Below are 22,638 nucleotides of genomic sequence, written 5' to 3'. Positions count from 1 at the left end.
TCTTTAATCTTTATCCATTCTTGTGTGTCCTTTTTCTCTGTACTTTGGGTGGGGAATCAATCTCAATAGAAAATATGGTAATGTCCCATAAATACGTGATAACGCGTGAATGCGCCGAATATGAGAGTTGGCATTTAGATAGCTAGGCCCCATTCACTGAGCCTTCTTTACCTACCCATTCATTATTTATGTGCTTCTTATTACTAATCAAACTGCTCCGTTCTTAAAACAACTTATCAAAAACCCAGAAAGGGATGCTTCATATCTACATTCTTTAATTCTTTCCATTTTAGTAAAAATACTTAGCTAGCCACTAAATTTGGTATGTTCCTATTTCTTCTCACTTCTTCTTTTGTCTCCTTTCTTGTTATTATGTTTAAAGCTGCTAAATTTTTTGTTCTTACTTCTTTGTTTGAGCTGAACATGTTCAAGAGTTGCTTTCATTTTGTACTTGAAAATTTGTTAAATAAGGAGTATATGTGAACTGGGAATTTGCAGGTATATTATAGGGGGGGGGGGGGTTGAGTGTCAATTCTTTCATTACTGTGCCAATGGGGAAATTGGCTTTGCTTCATCTGCTTTGTGGAATCTTGGGTTTTTGGAGTGTTTCTGTGGTAAAAGCAGAGGATGATTATAAATACTTCACATGGACTGCCACTTATGGAATGGCTTCTCCACTTGGTGTTTCCCAGCAGGTTTGCCGCTTTGTTTATTTATTAACTGTCTAGCTAGATGCTATTATCTTTATTGTAGTAAATGTTGATACGGGTTAATCAAGAACTTGAACTTTTTATGAAAAGTTGTGACCTTTTTATGATGTTGTAGGTGATCCTTATCAATGGTCAATTCCCTGGTCCTAGGCTTGATCTTGTCACTAATAACAATGTTATCCTCAACTTGATTAATAAGTTGGACGAGCCCCTTCTCTTGACATGGTGAGTCTCTTTTACAATCTCTCCCTATATGTTACGCCTATTTAAGTGATGAAGTTTGCTCATATTTGGCATAAGCTTGTTAATTATACTTGTTTCTTTCAAAATGTATTTCCCGTTTGGATTGTGGCATTTGACGTGGGACATAATAGAATAAATTTGGATTGACTTTATAGTCAAAGGCGAATAAATGGTTTAAACTTGACAGAGTTCAAACATTTAAAGTTTTTAGCACTAGACACATTATACTTTTGACATTATGAGCTCAAAATTATATATTTGTTAAATGTTTAGTGGTATTTCATGTTGCATGTCGGAAGTATTGGTTTCAATTGAACCCAAGGAATACAAGTTGCATCTGCCACCAACTGCATTCATGGAGGGAAGAACTAGATAGTGTAGTCTTACATGTTAAATTACTTTTCATGTTTAGGGACGGAATCAAACAGAGAAAAAACTCTTGGCAAGATGGAGTTTTGGGAACTAACTGCCCTATTCCTCCAAACTCAAACTACACTTACAAGTTCCAAGCTAAAGACCAGATTGGAAGCTATACTTATTTCCCTTCAACTCAATTACACAGAGCTGTGGGCGGCTTTGGGGCGCTTAATGTTTATGCAAGATCTGTAATACCTGTTCCATATGCAAAACCTGATGGAGATTTCAGTTTACTTATTGGTGATTGGTACAAGACCAGTCATAAGGTGACTCTACTGCCTATTTCTTGCACTCTTTTCTATTAAAATTTAGCTACCAATCAGTCATATGCTCAGAATAACTCTCTAAAGATTTTGATGCAAATGTGATGTCCTCATTTTTATGAATTTTGAGGAAATGTCGAGCCATTTTAAGAAACTGCTTGAATGAAAAAAAGTTGTCCGTTGCTCTCGTGTGGAAGAATTTTTAACTATGTAAGTGTGCTTAATTCCTTCGTATCCTTGGAACTTGCAGGCATTGCAGCAGATATTGGATTCGGGGAAGTCTCTTCCTTTCCCAGATGATCTCCTTATAAATGGACAGAAGCAGTCAACTTTCAATGGTGATCAAGGTTATTCTCAGCATTTCAAAGCAATCTTCCCTGATGTATTTGTTTGTCACTGAATTGCCATTCACCTTCACAATGTGCTGCTGTTTTATCCTCTAGAAATAACAACTCATTGATAATGCTAATCTTGCTTTTGGTCTTCAGGAAAAACATATATGTTCAGGATTTCAAATGTGGGTTTGAAAAATACCATTAACTTCAGAATACAGGGCCACAAGATGAAGCTGGTCGAGGTTGAAGGATCCCATGTTATCCAAAATTTATACGATTCTTTTGATGTCCATGTTGGTCAATCTTTATCCATCCTTGTCACGTTGGATCAACCTCCAAAGGACTACTACATTGTTGCATCTACAAGGTTCACCACGACTGTTCTTACTACCACTGCAGTGCTCCACTACACAAACTCTCAAACAGCCGTATCTGGACCTGTGCCAGCTGGTCCACCCGACCAATTTCAGTGGTCTCTGATGCAAGCCAGAACATTCAGGTACATATTATCCAATGTGCATTCACTGCCTCCTCTCACCAATGCATTTTTGTCTCCAACTTTAGAATCCTGAATTCCTTTGTTGCACTCAGTCCATGTATTTAGTAAACTTTTTATTCGATCCGCCTTGACTATACATTCATAGATGACTAGGGTGAAGGGTAACATAGGAAATTTTACTAATAACTGGGTCGCGCAAGGGCAGTTCAGAGCATAAACTATTTGTTTGAAAGGCAAGTAACATGAGTCTCCTAGTGCAGTGTCCGTAATGGTGGATCACATTTCTGTCGCACTGGCTTAGCATTCTTTACTCAAGCATATAGTTTGGAACGTGGGAAGGAAAAGGAGACAGCTTTGATTGTTATAACTCTTCAATAACCTAACTTGTTCTTTTGCTTTTGAAGGTGGAATCTGACATCAAATGCAGCCAGGCCAAATCCTCAGGGTTCATTCCATTACGGGAAAATTACACCTTCAAGGACTATTGTGCTTGCCAATTCTGCACCACTTATCAGTGGGAAGCAGAGATATGCTGTCAACAGCGTCTCTTATGTTAATCCAGACACCCCTCTGAAGCTTGCTGATCACTTCAACATCCCTGGTGTTTTCAGTTTGAATTCCATTCAAACTGTTCCAACTGCTGCTTCTCCATCCCTTGCTACATCTGTGTTGCCAGCTTCTCTCCATGAGTTCCTCGAAATCGTTTTCCAAAACAATGAGGACACCGTGCAGTCGTGGCATCTTGACGGTTATGATTTCTGGGTCATAGGGCATGTCACAATCCTTAAAAATGTTTTCATGGAACCTCGGTATGAGCTAAGCAGAGTTCTCTAATTCTTCCTATTGTTAATATTTGCAGTTTCGGATCAGGTACTTGGATGCAAGATAGTAGAAAAGAATATAATCTTGTTGATGCTCTTACTAGACATACTACACAGGTAATCCCAGTTTCCTCCTTGGCAATACTAACTGTTTCTGGTGTAAAATGCTGCATAACTAATATAATCTCGGTATAGCTAATACACGTTTGGTTTTTGGTATTAGCAATACGTATATAAGAGTATCCAGAAAACAAAAAATGTCCAATACGTATATAAGAGTATCCAGAAAACAAAAAATGTCCTTATAATCTCCGTATAGCTAATGCTGCACAATAATTCCTACATTATTATTAATTGCATTTTGTTCACATCAATATGAAATGTCTTCATGCAGGTTTATCCTAAATCTTGGACTGCTATATATGTTTCTTTGGACAACCAAGGAATGTGGAATTTGAGGTCTGCAATTTGGGATAGACAATATCTTGGACAGCAAGTTTACCTAAGGGTCTATAATCCAACACCCAGTTTAGCAAACGAATATGACATACCTACCAATGCTCTTCTCTGTGGCAAAGCTGTTGGTCGACATCCTTAATTTGATGAATATAAGGTCTTATGTTTTCTTGGTCATAAGAGGTTGACTACAAGAGATTAGCTTTACCAATAAAAAAGAGAGAGAGGTTGACTACAAGAAATGAAGGCAAAAGAAACTACTTGGCTGCTTATGTTGTACTGCATCACAAACAATTGAGTACTACTATGTGTTTTTTTGATTGTTGGCTAAGCTAGTTTTTTATGCAATTAGTTCTGAGTTTTTACTGCTTAGCAATTATTTCCTTAAGGGCAATTTGTATTCAAATACTTCTATCTTGATATTCTAATATATATACTCTTATTCTGTATCATATCTTGCATAAATAATGCGTTTATTCTCATATAACTTAATACAATTATTATTTAACGCTGCCATCCAAACATTGCAGAGACTTATGCAAGAATTGTTTTTTTCTATTGCGACCAACCTAATATGCATATGTGGGGATCCTAATCCCTCAAATCCATTATTATTTTTTATATGGGATTTTATGGTGAGATTATTTTTTCTAATCTCTCACCCAAACGATCCCTTTATGTACTATTGTTCAGCACATAATAGTTTCTATATTATTATTTCACGCAACATTCTATTATAATTATTTATAGAAAGTTTTGGATTATAATTTCTTTATGTGAACCAAATTAATATTCCTGAATGTCTATCCAAGAGTATGGCCTGGTTAAATCATGACATCTCTTTAATATGTTTTCTTTTTATTGGTTATGCTTTATGTGTTTTTCTTTTGCATGAGAAAAGGTATTTACTTCCTACAAATGCATTGTAGTTCATTTGCCATTAATCCAATATTTGTCTTATCTTTTTACACTTTTTCTGATAACTTGGCTAAAATCAACACCAGAATTTCTTGTTAGCAATTCATCATCATTTCCAGATTATCAAAGAAACATCATTTCTTTTTAATCTATAAAACGTTAGTTTACTCGATAAAGCACCATAGAGTTGTATGTTGCCCGAAAGGATTTGTTTTCCTAGATACTTAAAACTTAAGTATTAGTATTAGTATTTTATTTACAAACTCTAGAAATTGGTCTAAACTATATGATCTATCTCTTGCTACTGAATAAAAAAATACTCGATATTCTTGATGACTAATTTTAAGTAACTATGTTCTTTGTTTGTACTATTTAAAATAGTTTAAATATATCCTCCCCAAATATGGTTGGGGTGGGCCCCATATTTGCCATGTATTTGGTTGGTTGTGTTATAGAAGGGATTTAACATGTGATGTTAAGCTAGAAACTCGTGTTTTAGTCGTAGTATTGCACTTTAATTATTGCATTTTTACGTGTGTTTGAGCTTAAATGATAGTGAATTACACTTAGTATGTGTTTTATGCCTTGCAGGAAGTGATCCCGAGTTCAAAAGTTAATTTGGAGCTAAAACGATCAATTTGGAGCTTTGAAGTCAGAGTAAAAACCTACATTAAGTCGGGATCGTGTTCAGAGGTCGTGTACCACGTCTGGATGTCAAAAGAGGACGACGAAAAATTTTACTCTGAGAAAATTACACTGCCGCACCGCATGAGGCGGCGCAGTAGTGTAAAAACTGGCCTGACAAGAAAGTTGATGCCCGTTGATAAACTCCACAAGCGCGTCGCATGGTGCGGTGCAGGGCGCGACACGCCTGTACAAATTTTACAGAGCCAGAGTCCTATTTCGCGCAGGAAAAGGTGTTTAGTCTGGGTCCGACCCTACTTGGTATAAATACATATAAAAATGCTATTTTGAGGACTTTTTAACACATCTTAGACCTAGGGAGACTATCTTGGTAGGGAGAAGACGTTTGGAACAATTTTCGGAGGAGAGAATCATCGAGTTCTTCATTCCTTCATCTTTTCTTTGTTATTTGTTTATGCAAAATGCTTGGGAAATTGTTACTACGAATATGAGTAGCTAAACTTCTAATCTAGGATTTGATGGAACCTATTGAAGGATGATTTTTCCATTGCGTTTAATATAAATTCGCCATTTACTTTTCTCTACTTGTTCTAATATATTATTATTATTATTGTTAGTTGAAGGGCTCTCAATTGACTGTGCCTATTTAGTGTGTACTGCTCGAGAGAAAGTACATATTTAGGTAGCTGTTAAACAACACCACTCCTAATGTATTTGAGAGATCAATACGGAGGGTTTAAATGCGGGATTAGAGATAATGAAACCTTGGTGAGATCATAGTGAGCGGTAAATTAGTGTCAGGTAGCGTAGTTTGAGAGAATACGTCTAGTCAATTGTGGTAGTTGCTCGTGAGAGATCTACAACACTCAGAGTACTCACAATTGGTTAAGGATACTTAAGCGAAATTATAGAAAACGTAGCGAGGAGAATTCCGACAATAGGGGAAATCAAAACCCTAGACCTTTCTAATCTTGTCTACAATATTTGCTTTGCTAGTAGTTAAATTATAGCTTTCTAATTACCTTGCTTTTAGTTAGTAAACAATCAACTCATTATTCTATATTTCTGAAGGTTGATTACTTGGATTCTTGTGAAACTAGTGGCTGTAATAGGTTAATTCCCTGTAAGATTCAACTCTGGACTTGTAAATCGGATTATATTTGCAACAACCGCTAGACCTCTTAGGAGGCATAGTTGTACGTGATTAATTTTTGGCACTGTTGCTGGGGACTTAACGGTGTTATTAATTGTAGCTAAAAAATAGTTCTAGAATTCTTAGTGTAGTCAATTTTCATTATTTTAAACTAAATACATTGAAATTCTAATGTTTGTAGTTTTGGGTGTCACAGGTGCATAGCTAGAAACTCCATAATAACTGGTGAATTGTTCGAAGCATTATCAGATCCTGAGAAAGTTTTCAAGGCACTGAATCGTGCAAACAAGAAGAGCAAATAACAATAGAACTCAATAGAACAAATCGAACCAGACATGGATGACGGAATAGAAAATCCAAACAATAGAAACAATGCGAATGACCCCAACAATCAGGGTGCGGTACCTCTTGTGCTAGAAGTAACACTATATGATTGGGCACAACCCATCGCCAAAAATCTGGCAACCGCAATTGCAGTCCCTCAGATATAAGCAGAATCATTTCAAATCACAAACAACATGCTACATTTGTTGCAGAACAAGGGGTTGTTCTCGAGGTCTTACATTGAAGATCCTCAGCAGCATCTTAAAAATTTCTTGTTGATATGTGTCACACAAAGGCAACCAAATGTGACACCGAAAGCAATAAGGTTGTTGTTGTTTCCATTTTCGGTGACGGGAGAGGCTCAAACATGGCTAAATTCGCTCAGCATAAACTCTATTACCACTTGGGAGGAATTAGTCAAGCAATTTTTGAACAAGTTCTACACACCCAATAAGACTGCCAAACGAGTTGATAAGATATTGAGCTTCAAGTAGAAACCAGCTGAAACATTGCAAGAAACATGGGAGAGGTTCAAAGGTATGTTGGTTAAGTGTCCACACCATGGCATTCCAGATCAGATGTTGGGACAAAGGTTCTACATGAGACTGGCAGACAACTTGAAGGCTAATGTTGATGCTTCAGCAGGTGGAGCATTTTTTTAGCAAAACATTTCGAGAATGCAAGGTCTTACTTGATAAAACGGCTCAAAATTTAGGATGGATGACAAGAGACTCTACAATCACTCCTATAGTTCACTCAGTGGATTTGGACCTAAACAATTCCATAACTGATAATATGGCCACTCTGATGACGCAAATAAGTATCCTCACCAAAACGATTGATGAATCGGTCCAGAAGCAGTACACATAGTTGACGCGACTAATGGGGGCTTATGTACACCATGCATTAATCAACCATATGTATGCTCGTGGAGTGTTGAAAGTGACAATCAAAATTATCAGGAAAATATGAACTATGTGGCCAACTATGGAGGACAGATGCAAGGTGGTCAGAATTGGGGGCAGCAAAATCGGTAGTATAGACCAGCATAGCAGCAATACAATAATGGCAACAATCCTGGAGCTATGCGACCATAGGGTCAAGTTGTACCGTACCAAAGGTAACAGGGATACAATTAGCAAAATCAGCAGCTAGCTTATCAACAGCCTCAACAATAACAAATAGTGAGACAAGACGATGGGTTGTCTGAAATTAAAGGAATACTGCAACAACTGAGTGGTTCCAATGGAAAAATGCAAGAGAGAGTGAATGCACATGGCTCAGCGATAAAAGGCATTGAGATTCAGTTAGGGTAGATATCAATGGCTTTGAATAATCACCCCCAAGGGACGTTACCTGCAGACACATAAGTCAATCCAAAAGAGTAGGGCCCGAAACAACTTATGGCAGTGAGTCTAAGAAATGGTAGAGACCTAGATCTAGAGCAAGAAATTGCTCGTTAAAGCCGACCAACTGAAACACTTGTGCCAGTACCTATTGAGGTAGATGATTCAACAGGGTTAACTGAGGTGACGGTACAACATGCACCAGTAGAATCAAGCAAAGAAAAAGAGGTTGCAAAAGAGATTGAGTTAGTGCAAGAGAAAGTATTAGAAACAGTGCCCGAGCAGGTTCAAACTCAAATCTCAGGAAAGAAGCGGCCTCTAGCACCCTTCCCACAGAGAATAGCCAAATATCAGAAGGATGAGAAGTATAAGAAATTTATGGAGATGTTGAAGCAAATCCCGGTGAACATTCCATTGATTGACGCCTTGAAGGAGATGTCTGGTTATGCAAAAATGATGAAGGACTTGATGTCTCGTAAGTTCGACTTTCAAGACTTGGCCACTGTTACACTAACCCAGACATGTAGTGCTGTCATGACGAGACCCATAGCTGAGAAGTTATTCGACCCAAAGAGTTTCACAATCCCATGCACAATAGGCAACTATGCTTTTGCTAAAGCATTATGTGATTTAGGGGAAAGCATAAACTTGATGCCTTTGGATATCTATAAAAGGTTAGGCATTGGAAGAGCAAGACCCACATCCATATTACTACAGCTAGCCAATCGAATGGTGGAGAGACCATCAGGTATACTTGATGATGTACTGGCACAGGTTGGAAAGTTTGTGTTACCGGCAAATTTTGTCATTCTGGACTGCCAGGTGGACGAGGAGATTCCCATAATTTTAGGGAGGAAATTTTTAGCCACTAGGAGAGCTCTCATTGATTGTGAAACTGGAGAGCTAAAGATAATACTGAATGATGAAGAGATCATGTTTAATATGCTATGCGGCGACCTAGTGAGTTTTCTAACTGCTCTCTAATAGAAGCCATGGATGTAATTTTGGAGGAGGAATATGAGGCTCTGAACGCAAAGAACCCTCTAGTAGCCTGCCTTATGAAATTAGAAGAGGTAGATGGTGAGGACTTGGTGGAGTGGGTTTTGGCCCTTGAAGGTCAAGGGTACTGGCAAAGAGAGCTCGGATTTGAGCCTTTACACTTAGAAGAGAGAAAGACCTCTCCAGCTAAGCCATCATTTGAAGAGCCACCGCAGTTGGAGCTAAAACCGCTACCATCTCACCTCAAGTATGCTTTCTTGGGACCCAACTCAACTTTATCTGTTATTATCTCACCTAGTTTGTTAGATGCGCAGGCAGAAAAACTTTTGCAGGTGTTGATGGAGTGCAAGACTACAATTGGTTGGACCATTACATATATTAAGGGTATTAGCCCGGCATTTTGTATACATAAGATTTTACTGGAAGATGGGCATAAACCTTCTGGAGAACATCAAAGAAGGCTGAACCCCAACATGAAACAAGTGGTGAAGAAAGAAGTGATCAAGTGGTTAGATGCGAGAATCATCTTCCCCATCTCTGACAATAACTGGGTCAGCGCAGTTTAGTGTATGCCAAAGAAGGGTGGAATGACTGTAGTGCAAAATGAGAATAACGAGTTGATCTCAACAAGAGCAGTCACATGATGGCGAATCTGTATGGATTACAGAAGGTTGAACAAGGCCACCCGAAAAGACCATTTCCCACTCTCATTCATTGATCAGATTCTAGATAGATTGACCGGGAGGTCCCACTTTTGGCTTTTGGATGGATACTCGAGGTATAATCAGATCTCTATTTCCATGGAAGATAGATAGAAAACGTCGTTAACATGCCCCTATGACATCTATGCCTTTCGGAGAATACCGTTTGGCCTATGTAATGCACCCACCACATTCCAAATGTGCATGATGGCCATCTTCACAGATATAGTAGAGGAAATAATGGAGATTTTCATGGATGACTTCTCACTGGTGGGGAACCGATTCGATGATTGCCTTATGAACTTGAAAAGAGTATTGAAGAGGTGTATGGAGACTAATTTGGTATTACACTGGGAAAAGTGCCATTTTATGGTACAAGAAGATATAGTCTTGAGACACCTAGTGTCGAGTAAGGGCATTGAAGTGGATCGCACAAAGGTTGATGTAATAGAAAAGTTTCCACCACCCACTTCCGTCAAGGCAATAAGAAGTTTCCTGGGCCACGCCAGTTTCTATAAGATATTTATAAAAGATTTTTCTAAAATTGCTAACCCGTTGTGTAAATTGCTTGAAAAAGATCATCCTTTTGTGTTTTTTGATGACTGCATGGTAGCTTTTGAGGAATTGAAGAAGAGGCTGGTGTCTGCACCTATCATAGTTGTACCGACTGGGAGCAACCATTTGAGCTGATGTGTGATGCAAGCGACTATGCAGTGGGAGTAGTTCTTGGGCAGCAAAAAGATAGAGTCATCCATCCAATCTACTACGCAAGTAGAACCTTGAGTGGTGCCCAACTAAATTACACAGTGACCGAGAAGGAGATGCTAGCAGTGGTGTTTGCATTTGACAAATTCAGGTCATACCTGATAGGCTCGAAGGTAATTGTTTACACTAATCATATTGCTATCAGGTACCTAATTGAGAAGAAGGAGTCAAAGCCGCGCCTGATTCGATGGGTGCTATTGCTGTAAGAATTTGACTTAGAAATCCGTGACTGAAAGGGAACGGAGAACCAAGTGGCTGATCACTTGTCCTGGCTAGAAGGAGCATAGAAGAATGTTGAGGTGGAAGAGATTATGGAGACTTTCCCGGATGAACAATTGTTAGCCACGAGCCTTGAGGTAGCGCCATGGTATGCAGACATCGAAAACTACCTGGCGAGCGGTATTGTCCCCTATAACCTTTCTTCTGTCCAAAAGAAAAAGTTCTTTCGTGACTATCGCATGTATTATTGGGATGAGCCTTATCTGTTCAGGATTTGTGTTGATAACATGATCCGAAGATGTATCACCGAGATAGACCAATCTTTTATTTTGCAGGCTTGTCACACATCTCCATATGGAGGCCATTTCGGGGGAGTAAGGACATCGGCAAAAGTGTTGGAGTCAGGCTTTTACCGGCCGACATTGTTCAAAGATGCACACTTCTAGGTGAAGGGTTGTGATGAATGCCAATGTATCGAGAATATTTCCTACCGACATGAGATGCCTATAAACCCAATTCAGGAGGTAGAAGTGTTTGATGTATGGGGAATCGATTTCATGGGGCCTTTGTCAGCTCATATGACAACAAGTACATACTCATAGCTATGGACTATGTGTCAAAATGGGTGGAGGCTACATCGCTCCCTACAAATAATGCAAATGGGGTCATTGGTATTTTGAGAAGGAATATATTCACCCGATTTGACACTCCAAGGGCAATAATCAGTGGCGGAGGCACTCACTTCTGCAACCAAGCTTTTGCAAAATTGTTAGAAAAATATGGAGTTCGCCACAAGGTTGCCACCCCATATCATCTATAAACAAGCGGGCAAGTGAAAGTGTCGAATAGAGAAATCAAGAGTGCGTTGACAAAAATCATGAATGCTACAAGAACGGATTGGGAGAAAAAGTTAGACGATGCACTCTGGGCCTATCGTACCACTTTTAAAACTCCAATGGGCATGTCTCAACATAAATGGCATGTCTCCATATAAACTGGTATTTGGGAAAGTGTGTCACTTACCTGGGGAGTTAGAGCATAGAGCCTTGTGGGCCTTGAGGTAGCTGAATCTTGACACGAAAATAGCAGGTACAAGTAGAGTCACAGAGTTGTACGAGCTTGACAAGTTTCGTTCGTTACCATATTTTTGAGAGTACAAGGCTATATAAGGAGAGAATTAAGATGATGCATGACAAACATATTCTTGAACGAAATTTTAAACCTGGAGACGTGGTATTGCTATACAATTCAAGATTGAAGTTGTTTCCAGGCAAGTTGAAGTCTAGATGGTCGGGACCATTCAAAGTAGTGCATGTGTTATCAAATAAAGCTGCAAAAATTGAGTCCAAGGATGGGACGAATAGGTTTAGACTCAATGGTCAAATGTTGAAACATTAATTGGTATCAGTGACTCGGTTTCAAGAGCCAAAAATGTTGAGTAAGCCTTAAGTTCGATTGTTTGCGTCGTGTCGCGACGTTAAATTAGGCGCTTATTGGGAGACAACCTAATTTTTAACCTTACTAAGCCATAATTGTAGTTTAGGATTATTAGAGTTTAGGAGTTGTGAGACTTGTTTGGACAGGTACAAGCATGAATTGGACATAAAATAAGTACATAACAGAGTCGGGTGCAACCCGTAAGCTAAATATCGAAAACGAAGCGAACTTTATGAAAAATGGCCTAGCGCGCCGCATGGGGTGCCGTGGCATGTGCCACACCAGGCCAAATGGTGCTGAGGACGAAAAGTAATAGGCTCTGGTAAAAGACACCACCGTGTCGCATGGGGCGCCGCACCCTGCGACGCGGCATTGTAAAAATTTCGGCAGTTAAGCATAAAAAAACAAAACAATTGAAAAAAAAAAACTGGAAAAAAAATAATAATAGACCTCTTAGAAACCCACTCATCCCCCCCCCCCCTTTAACTCTCATCTTTTCTCTCAACTATTTCATCTCTAAATCAACCCCAAATCATCTATTCTTCTTCTTCTTTTTCTTCTTCAAAGTTTTTCCCCTCAAATTTCAAGGTAAGTTCTTCCTCTTATCTCTTCATTTTTTTTAGTAGTTGATTGTAGTATTTAAGTAGTTTTAGTTTATTTTGAACTAAACCCTAGGTAGTTGTAGTTGTGCTATTTTTTTTCAATTTCTTTGCTTATTATGGCCAAATGTTGGTGCTTTACTTGTGGGGTTTTCATTGTTCTTATGATTATGGAAGATTTTTTTATATGTCTTGATGCTTATTGAATAATTTGATGGTGAAGTATGGTGGAGGTGCCTTTATGGCCGAAAATAGGAGGAAAGATTGTGCAAATTTGGAGCATTTTGTGCCATTGTTACATTGTAGTGGTGTTGTGGCTGTTGTAGGATGGTTGATTGGTATGTTTGTATTTTAATCTTAGATTAATTGAATTTGAAATTATGAGGTAAATTTGGTTAATACCATGTGCTTGATTAAATGCGTCCATGACGTAGAAGGTGATATTGTAGCTTAATTGGAGGATAATTGTTATGAGATAATGTGATGCAAGATGATAAGTGTAGGGTGGGAAGTCATGTTCGTTTGTTTTGAAACTTTAACGTGTTAGCCACGAGTGCTAATTGATTGACCACCCCATGCTAATGTAGTGCTAGGTGCTAATTGGGATGTCCGATTCATGCTATGTGCTTGTATACTATTGTACTATAATTTCTGAATTTTGTTAGTAGTGAATTTGTATAACTTCTTCTTTTTCTCTTCTTAGTTAATAGATTAGCTTTTTGAGTTTGTATTTTAAATTAGTATAGTCCGTGGTTATGTGGTTGTACTATTATGTTGGTGGTTGGATGGGTTATTGATTGCTTGCGGCGTACTTTTAATGGGGTAGTCTGAGTCCCCGATATACATTTTACTTGTGAACATGCTAATAACATAATTGTGGGGTGGTTACCCCGTTTGGTCTAGTTTTAGTTTACGTGTTGTGGCTAATATTGTTTGTCTTGTGTAGGTACCGGTTCTCCCGAGGTTGCCTCTAGTAGCCGTCGAGGTGGGAGACGAGCACCTTCCCCCGCCCCAATGGAGGAGGAAGAGGAGCGCATTGACCCTGATGCGGATATGGTGCCAGAGTGCAAATATGGTATGCGAATTATCCCAGTCCATGCTCAACACTGGTTCTAGACATGTGTCCCCGCGGTGAACCCGGAGCCTGAGGTGTCTATTGATGATGGGAAGTTGGCCCGCAAATATAGTGAGATACACAACAACATTCAAGCTTTAGGTTTCGATAGTCTATTATGTCAAGGTGATGCGGTAAACGTGAACCTGGTTAAGGAATTTTATGCTAACTAGCAACCTGAGGCTAGCCTGGATGCTGTGTACGAAGTGCGAGTACGGGATAAAGTGATTCCATTCTCTTCCTAAGTGATCAATCAGATTATAGGCTTCATAGATCATTCACACAAGCTCTTTCAGAGGTTTCTCCATCGGCCAGACTATCCGGCTATCTGTCGACAGCTATGTGGCACTGACTCTTCTGCCGCATAGACACGGGATGCGAATGAATTCCACAAGGACATGAAGAAGGGAACATTCCAGCGGCCGTCCAGGGTTGTTTTGCCGTTAATTAATGCCAAAATCACACCCCCTCAAAGTGACACCGATGTCCCATGGCTGAAAGTGTGTTTGATCTATTCCTTGTTGACACAGATGCGATTGGATCTTGGAAAAATCATGCTAGAGCACATGGCTAAAGTGCAACCACTTGGGCCCACCGTCTACATTACCCGAGTATGATCACTCGATTGTTGCGAGCGCACCATCTAGAGGAGGATTTTCACTATGACCAGACCATCCTAGTGTCTTATCTTATCAAGGCCTATGATGTCACGTCACTGATAAACCCCCTGCTACTACTGTGAATTCGGACCAGAGGTTGGTCTATGTTGAGGAGACGCTATAGCTGTTGTTTGCTGACTTGCGCCTTTGTTTTGCTCGGGGGGAGACCAACTTGGAGGAGTTGCAGCAAGATCACCCCCTTTCTGCTATCACTCAGTTGTGGTTGGTGTCACGATCTAAACCGATGGTCCACGACGGGTGCCTGAGTCCTACCTGTCAAACACCTCTAAAGATGCGTCTAGGATATGAACCTGTATAACGTCTACTACATTATGAAATTGACATGCGAAAAGGAAACCTGCCATCAAGGCATATATACGTACACATACAGAATATAGTGGGCAGGCCGTCAAGGCTACTATAGACAACTATACATCCAAAACTGAAAGTCGACAAGGCCACATACAACCCAACTAGACATACTATCCACAGACCCCTAATAGAAACATAACTGTATAAATACAGGACTAAGCCACGTCATACCCATATACATATATAGATACAAACATATCGTACCAAAATCAACAGCAGCTCCGGATCAAATGGAGCACGCCAATTCTTGCTGGTCAGGGATCCTAAGAAGGGGGGACCGTCAGCTTGTCTACCTGCACATGCGGGCATGAAACGCAGGCCCCATGAAATAGGGAATTAGTACAAAAAATGTATTGAGTATGTAAGACATGAAAATTAGTACGTAAAAGACGTAGATGAAATATGGAATACAGAAACACATCTTTAAATCTGAATAACTTTGTAAATTCTGAAATGTTTATAATGTCATGCACGTGCATATAAATGTCGTGCCATGCATAGGTATAAGTGTATATAATATCATCAAGCCATTGAGGGCATCCCATCATCTCGTCTCGGCTATTGTGGGCACATCATCATCATATACCAGCTGATTAGGTGGTGGTGCGTATATAACGCCATAACCTTTTTTCATACCCCATATACATATATTTATATATATACGCGTATATAATACCATCTGAGTCATATTTCAGCCACTGTGGGCAACATCATCATCATATACCAGCTGATCAGGTGGTAGTTCGTCTATAACGCCATAACTTTTTCCCCATATTTCATATACATATATTTACATATATACGCATATATAGCATCATCTGGTCATGGGTCAATGCACATGTATAAGTGAGTGAAATGCATGAAAAGTACATAATAATCTCAATATTCCTTACGGATAAACTTTTTCAACTGTGTATTATTCTGAGACTCATTAACAGAAGATAGTAATATTTTTCATGGGGAATCAAGAATATAGACACCCCTACTATTTCTATGAATAGAGTAATTTATGGAAACTGTGCATTTTCTCATTTCTTCAGTATAATTAGACCATGCCAAAAGAAAAAAGGGAGGGCCTTAACATACCTATTCCTGGAATTATTTGAACGAATCTGCTTCTGCGAAATATGGACGAAATTCTGCTTGAAATTTTGAAATCAAATCTGACTGCTCTCTGAAGTTTTAATCGAAATGTTGGCTAAGAAGTTGATTTGTTGAACGAAAATGGTTATGCTTTTCTCATGTTTTTGGTTTTAAAAAACAGAATTGTAAATGTTGTTTGATCTGAGACAATACATTTTGAATTTTTAACAATAAAGCTTATGTCTTACATGTAAGACTTGTAACCAAGTCTTGTTTGATAAGACTTAATGTAATCCATACAAGTAGCCAGATGGCTTGAATGACTAAGAGTCATTCTTAGCCATTGTGGCTTTGAGTTATTTAATTAAATTTTGTCCGCTTATTAGTTAACTAGGTAATATTTTGTTATCCGGTAATTAATCAATTACCCGCATAATTTAAAAATTATCACAAATTACTTAAAATTCTATTTATTTTTAAAATACTTCATATATACTTTATATATTATACTACCATGGTCCTATGGTACCTTGCATAGTACTAGTTCATAATTATCGGGTATTATCGCTTGACCCGTATTTTATTCCAAATTGACTACTTTCAACGAAACTCGTTTTCTTTAATCCGTGTACCCCTTTATCCTTCATAACACTCTTTTGTCACTTGTTATAAATAGCGTAAGTACGTTAACGTCAAGATGATCTCATCCCCGAGTCTGCGTCGGTTAACTGAAAATGAAATTTTAACGTACGAAAACGTGAGATGTAACATCTTCCCCCCCCTTAGAAACATTTGTCCTCGAATGTTTAACTCCCTGGGATTCATATAACCTTAGTAGAGTCGCCTTTGCAACAACGCTACTACCAACTCTTCTTGTAGATTCCCAGTAATTTAACGCCATGTCGGACCATAATCATTAATAACAACGATGGCCTCACATGATCAATAACAATAGCTAGCTCAAGAATTCGTACACGCACCTTGAGGTTATGATGTCTCAGTCGGACCCTTCTCTAAAGGAGGAAATAGGTAGGTATATCTAGACTGCATGTCTTCCTCAGCCTCCCAATTCATTTCTTCCACATTGTTGTTCCTCCAAAGTACTTTCACGGAGGCTACTTCCTTATTCCGTAGCTTGCGGATTTGTTGGTCTAGAATGGCAACTGGAATTTCCTTGTATGATAAGTCTTTTGTAATCTGTACATCATTCGTAGGCACCACTCGGTTAGGATCGACAATGCACTTTCGTAACATATATACGTGAAAAACCAGATGGACAGACTCCAACTCCGAGGGCAATTTTAACTCATAAGCTACTTGGCCCACTTTCCGAATGATCCTATAAGGCCCAATATACCATGGGCTAAGTTTGCCTTTCTTGCCAAATCTCATCACACCCTTCATAGGCGACACCTTTAAGAATACCCAGTCATCAACCCCAAACTCTAAATCTCGTCGCTGCACGTCAGAATATGACTTCTGATGACTCTGAGCAGTCAATAGTCGATCCCAGATAAGCTTTACTTTTTCTATGGCTTACTAAACCAGGTCTGGCCCGAGTAATCTAGATTTTCCAACATCAACCACCCTATAGGTGACCTATAATCCGTCCGTAAAGAGCTTCGTATAGAGCCATCTGAATACTGGAATGGTAACTATTATTATATGCGAACTCAATAAGCGACAGATGATCATCACAGCTACCTTTGAAGTCTATTACACAAGCTCGTAACATATCCTCTAGTGTCTGAAAAATATGCTTAGCATGTCCGTCTGTCTGGGGATGAAATGTTGTACTAATACTTACTTGAGTCCCCAATCCTTTTTGGAAGGACCTCTAGAAGTTAGCTATGAATTGAGCTCTTCTATCTAAGATAATAGATATAGGGACACCATGCAATCGTACTATCTCCTTAATAAAGCCTTGCATAATCCTCTGAGGAATATGTAGTTTTAATAGGCAGAAAATAAGCTGACTTAGTAAGCCTATCAACAATCACTCATATCGAATCGAACTTACGCTGGGTATGAGGTAAGCCTACGATGAAGTCCATATTGATTATTTCCCATTTCCAAGTCGGAATCTCCATAACTTGCAATAATCTGTCGGGTTTTTGATGCTCAATCTTAACCTGTTGACAGTTAGGACACTGAGCAACAAATTCTGCTATATCCTTTTTCATTCCGTCCCACCAATATACTTCCCTGATGTCATGATACATCTTTGTCGCTCCTAGATGGATAGAGTAACGAGAATAGTGAGTTTCTCCCATAACCTGCCGATGCAGCCCTACAATATTACGTACACATAATCGTCCCCGATATCTGAGGACCTCCTCTTCTGTAATTTCAGATGGAGTCTTCTCCTTTTGAAGGGTGGTATCCCTATAATGAACTAACACAGGATCCTCGTACTGGCGTTCCTTTACTTCAATTACTAAAGAGGATGTTGCCATATCCTGAAGAGTAATTCCAATGTCACCTGAGTCAAGTAACCGAACTCTAAGAATAGCAAGCTGATGAACCTTATGGGCTATCCCCCTCTTTCCTGGCTGCAAATACGACAGGCTACCCATAGATCTACGACTGAGGGCGTCGGCTACAACTTTCGCCTTCCCCGGATGGTATAAAATATCAATGTCATAGTCTTTAAGTAGTTCCAACCATCTCCTTTGACGTAGATTCAATTCCTTTTGCTTGAAGATGTACTGGAGGCTCTTATGATCCGTATAGATATCAACATGAATGCCATACAAGTAGTGCCTCCACATCTTTAGTGCATGAATCACCGCAGCTAACTTTAAATCGTGGGTCGGTAGTTCTTTTCGTTCTTTCTTAGTTTTCTAGAAGCATAAGCCACAACCTTACCATGCTGCATCAGCACACAATCCAATCCAATGCCTGGAGCATCACAATAGATAACATATCCACCAGTCCCTTCTGGGAGCGTTAGAACTAGTGCTAAAGTTAATCTGTCCTTCAATGCCCGGAAACTCCATTCACAAGGGTTGGTCCATTGAAACTTAGTTCCCTCTTGAGTTAATTTACATGGGTATCCTTATCCTTCCTCCCGTCTTCCTAAAACCTTGCCGCTCTAATACCACTTTTGTCACGACCCAAACCGATGGGCCGCGACGGGTGCCTGAGTCCTACCTGTCAAATACCCTTAAACATGCGTCTAGGATATGAACCTGTATTACGTCTACTACATTACGAAATTGACATACGTGAAGGAAACCTGCCATCAAGGCATATGTACGTACACATGCAGAATACAATGGGTGAGCCGGCAAGACTACTATAGACAACTATACATCTAAAACTGAAAGCCGATAAGGCCACATACAACCCAACTAGACATATTGTCCACAAACCTCTAATAGAAACATAACTGTACAAAGACGGGACTGAGCCACGTCATGCCCATATACATATATAGATACAAACATATCGTACCAAAATCAAAAGCAGCTCCGGATCAAATAGAGCACGCCAACTCTCGCTGGTCAGGGATCCTAAGAAGGGGACCGTCAACTTGTCTACCTGCACCTGCGGGCATGAAACGCATGCCCCGTGAAATAGGGCGTCAGTACGAAAAATGTACTGAGTATGTAAGGCATGAAAATTAGTACGTAAAAGATGTAGATGAAACATGAAATACAGAAACACATCTTTAAATCTGAATAACTTTGTAAATTCTGAGACGTTTATAATGTCATGCACGTGCGTATAAATGTCGTACCATGCATAGGTATGGGTGTACATAATATCATCAAGCCACTGCGGGCATCCCATCATATTGTCTCAGCCACTGTGGGCACTTCATCAACATATACCAGCTGATCAGGTGGTGGTGCGTATATAACGCTGTAACCTTTTTTCATACCCCATATACATATATTTACATATATACGCGTATATAACGCCGTCTGAGTCATATTTCAGCCATTGTGGGCAATATCATCATCATATACCAGCTGATCAGGTGGTGGTACGTATATAACGCCGTAACCTTTTTACCTTATTCCATATACATATATATATATATATATATATATATATATATATACATGTATATAACACCATCTGGTCATGTGTCAATGAACATGTATAAGTGAGTGAAATGCATGAAAAATACGTAATAATCTCAATATTTCTTCCGGATAAACTTTTTCAACTGTGTATTATTCTGAGACCCATGAACAGAAGATAGTAATATTTTTCATGGGGAATCAAGAATATAGACACCCTTACTATTTTTATGAATAGAGTAATTTATGGAAACTATGCGTTTGCTCGTTTCTTCAATATAATTGGACCATGCCAAAAGCAAGAAGGGACGTCTTTAACATACCTGTTCCTAAAATTATTTGAATGAATCTGCTTATGTGAAATATGGACAAAATTCTGCTTGAAATTTTGAAACGAAATCTGACTGCTCTCTGAAGTTTTAATCGAAATGTTGGCTAAGAAGTTGATTGTTGAACGAAAATGGTTCTGCTTTTCTCACATTTTTGGTTTTAAAAACAGAATTGCAAATGTTGTTTGATCTGAGACAATACATTTTGAATTTTTAACAATAAAGCTTATGTCTTACATGTAAGACTTGTAACCAAGTCTTGTTTGATAAGACTTAATGTAATCCTTACAAGTAGCCACATGGCTTGAATGACTAAGAGTCATTCTTAGCCATTGCGGCTTTGTGCCACATGGCTTTGGGTTACTTAATTAAATTTTGTCCGCTTATTAGTTAACTGGGTAATGTGCTGTTACCCGGTAATTAATCAATTACCCGCATAATTTAAAAATTACCACAAATTTCTTAAAATTATATTTATTTTTAAAATACTTCATATATACTTTATATATTATACTACCGTGGTCCTATGGTATCTTGTATGGTACTAGTTCATAATTATCGGGTATTATCGCTCGACCCGTATTTTATTCCAAATTGGCCACTTTCAACGAAACTCTTTTTTAATCCGTATACCCTTTTATCCTTCATAACATTTATTTATCGCTTGTTGTAAATAGCGTAAGTACGTTAACGTCAAGACGATATCATCCCCGAGTCTACGTCGGTTAACTGAAAACGAAATTTTAACTTACGAAAATGCGAGATGTAACAATTGGGATTGGCGAGAGGAGGACAGCTGCCACCAGATGAGGATGTAAACTCCATTCCATCCGATGATGAGGAGTATTTGCACACCTTTGAGGGTGCTGATGATTAGGCCATGGGCCTCGGGAAGTCACCTTTTCACTCTTGCTTTTATTGTTTTGCATTGGGGAAAATGCAATCTCTTAAGTGTGAGGTGGAGTGCTCCTATTTGATTGTATTTGTATTTTTTTTTATTTGCCAGTTGGTTTTGTTTGATTTGTTTCTTGCTTTCTTAGACAATATGGTCAGTAAACTATAATTTTGAATTCTATCGGCCTACAATAGTTAGTAAGTGTTTAGTTCGACTTTTCCCGATGATGGATTTCATACTGGTTTCTTGAGGGAGATGAGTCGAAAGAAATGAAAAAAAAGAAGTGAAAATCCAAAATACGTCTTTTATTTTAGTATTTTTTTAGGTAATGTAACAATTCCCCTTGGTTTTTCTTTATGCCGCAGTTCTTTTTCAAGGGGTTTGCTTGAACCGGGTGTAGTTAAATCCTTCTTTTTATAGGAATAAAGAATCTTTAGTCAGGAAACTAATTTAAAGGATCAAATTTCCTTGACTGCATATGCCTTGAGAGTGGTAAGTGCCTTAGTTGTGACACCTAGGCTCAATTCTTGACTCTTAAATAAGTGCCTTAAATTGTGTGATTATGACTATGCTTAACTGCTTTGACTAGAGTGTCTTGATGATTTCAATCCTGAGTGAGTTATGTGTCATGTGGGTGTGAGGTTTGGGTGTTATTTTGTGTATTGCATTTGATCTCTAGAACTCACCCCGTGTGTTTGCAAAGGGAAATAGTAGTTTTGTTCAGTTTTGAAAGTGATATAGACGTTTATTTCTTGAGCCATATATATATTTTACTCGCCTAAATTTTATGTATCATAGTTAACCCCTTTGAGACTGTAATCCTATTTCTTTGGCAACCACATTACAAGCCTTACCCAATTGTTTAAATTAACCATCTATTTGAACCTTTTCACATCTCATGAGCACTTGAATTGTAATGAACTTTGTAAAAGTTAAAGTGCTGGGTGGTTGGTTTGGCTTTTGAGTGGAACTAATGAAATAAGGAGAAAGATGTATTATTTTGGAAAAGTAAGAGCCACTTGAATTGAAAAAAAAAGAGAAAAAAAAATATAGTTGTATTGTTATGAGACATATTCCTTGATAAGTGGTGACTCTTGATGTATTGTGCTTAAAGAAGCATGAAGTTAATATATATCGATGTGAAGGTGGAGTTATGATTTGACTTGAGTATGTATTTGAATGTTAAAGTATATGTATTAAAGTGCTTAGAGAGGTGTAGTCACTCTTATATCTTAATGTATCCTACCCGTCCTGCAACCTACATTACAACCAATTAAAGTCCTACTTGATCCTAGACTGAATGGG

General features: G+C 38.7%; 2 protein-coding genes and 1 non-coding gene across 3 annotated transcripts; 2 read left to right on the top strand and 1 right to left on the bottom strand.

Moving 5' to 3' along the window:
* The first annotated feature begins 213 nt into the window (after positions 1–213).
* On the top strand, positions 214–4,193 carry LOC104220593 (L-ascorbate oxidase homolog). The gene is made up of 9 exons (XM_009771490.2): positions 214–322; positions 499–695; positions 826–935; positions 1,366–1,636; positions 1,884–1,980; positions 2,122–2,467; positions 2,872–3,237; positions 3,327–3,405; positions 3,683–4,193. The coding sequence occupies exons 2-9, from the start codon at positions 552–554 to the stop codon at positions 3,884–3,886; spliced, it is 1,617 nt and encodes a 538-aa protein (XP_009769792.1). The 5' UTR covers positions 214–322; positions 499–551; the 3' UTR covers positions 3,887–4,193.
* A 3,052-nt stretch (positions 4,194–7,245) lies between these two features.
* LOC138886571 (small nucleolar RNA R71) lies at positions 7,246–7,352 on the bottom strand. The gene has a single exon (XR_011405621.1). It is a non-coding gene; the product is annotated as a small nucleolar RNA R71 (small nucleolar RNA).
* A 419-nt stretch (positions 7,353–7,771) lies between these two features.
* LOC104220596 (uncharacterized) lies at positions 7,772–9,114 on the top strand. The gene is made up of 2 exons (XM_009771493.1): positions 7,772–7,904; positions 8,276–9,114. The coding sequence occupies exons 1-2, from the start codon at positions 7,772–7,774 to the stop codon at positions 9,112–9,114; spliced, it is 972 nt and encodes a 323-aa protein (XP_009769795.1).
* Positions 9,115–22,638: the final 13,524 nt, after the last annotated feature.

The sequence above is a fragment of the Nicotiana sylvestris genome, chromosome 2, assembly GCF_000393655.2.
Source record: "Nicotiana sylvestris chromosome 2, ASM39365v2, whole genome shotgun sequence".
In the NCBI taxonomy this organism is placed as follows: domain Eukaryota; kingdom Viridiplantae; phylum Streptophyta; class Magnoliopsida; order Solanales; family Solanaceae; genus Nicotiana; species Nicotiana sylvestris.
The sequence above is the reverse complement of the archived record's forward strand: the minus strand, read 5'-3'. Positions and strand labels throughout refer to the sequence as shown.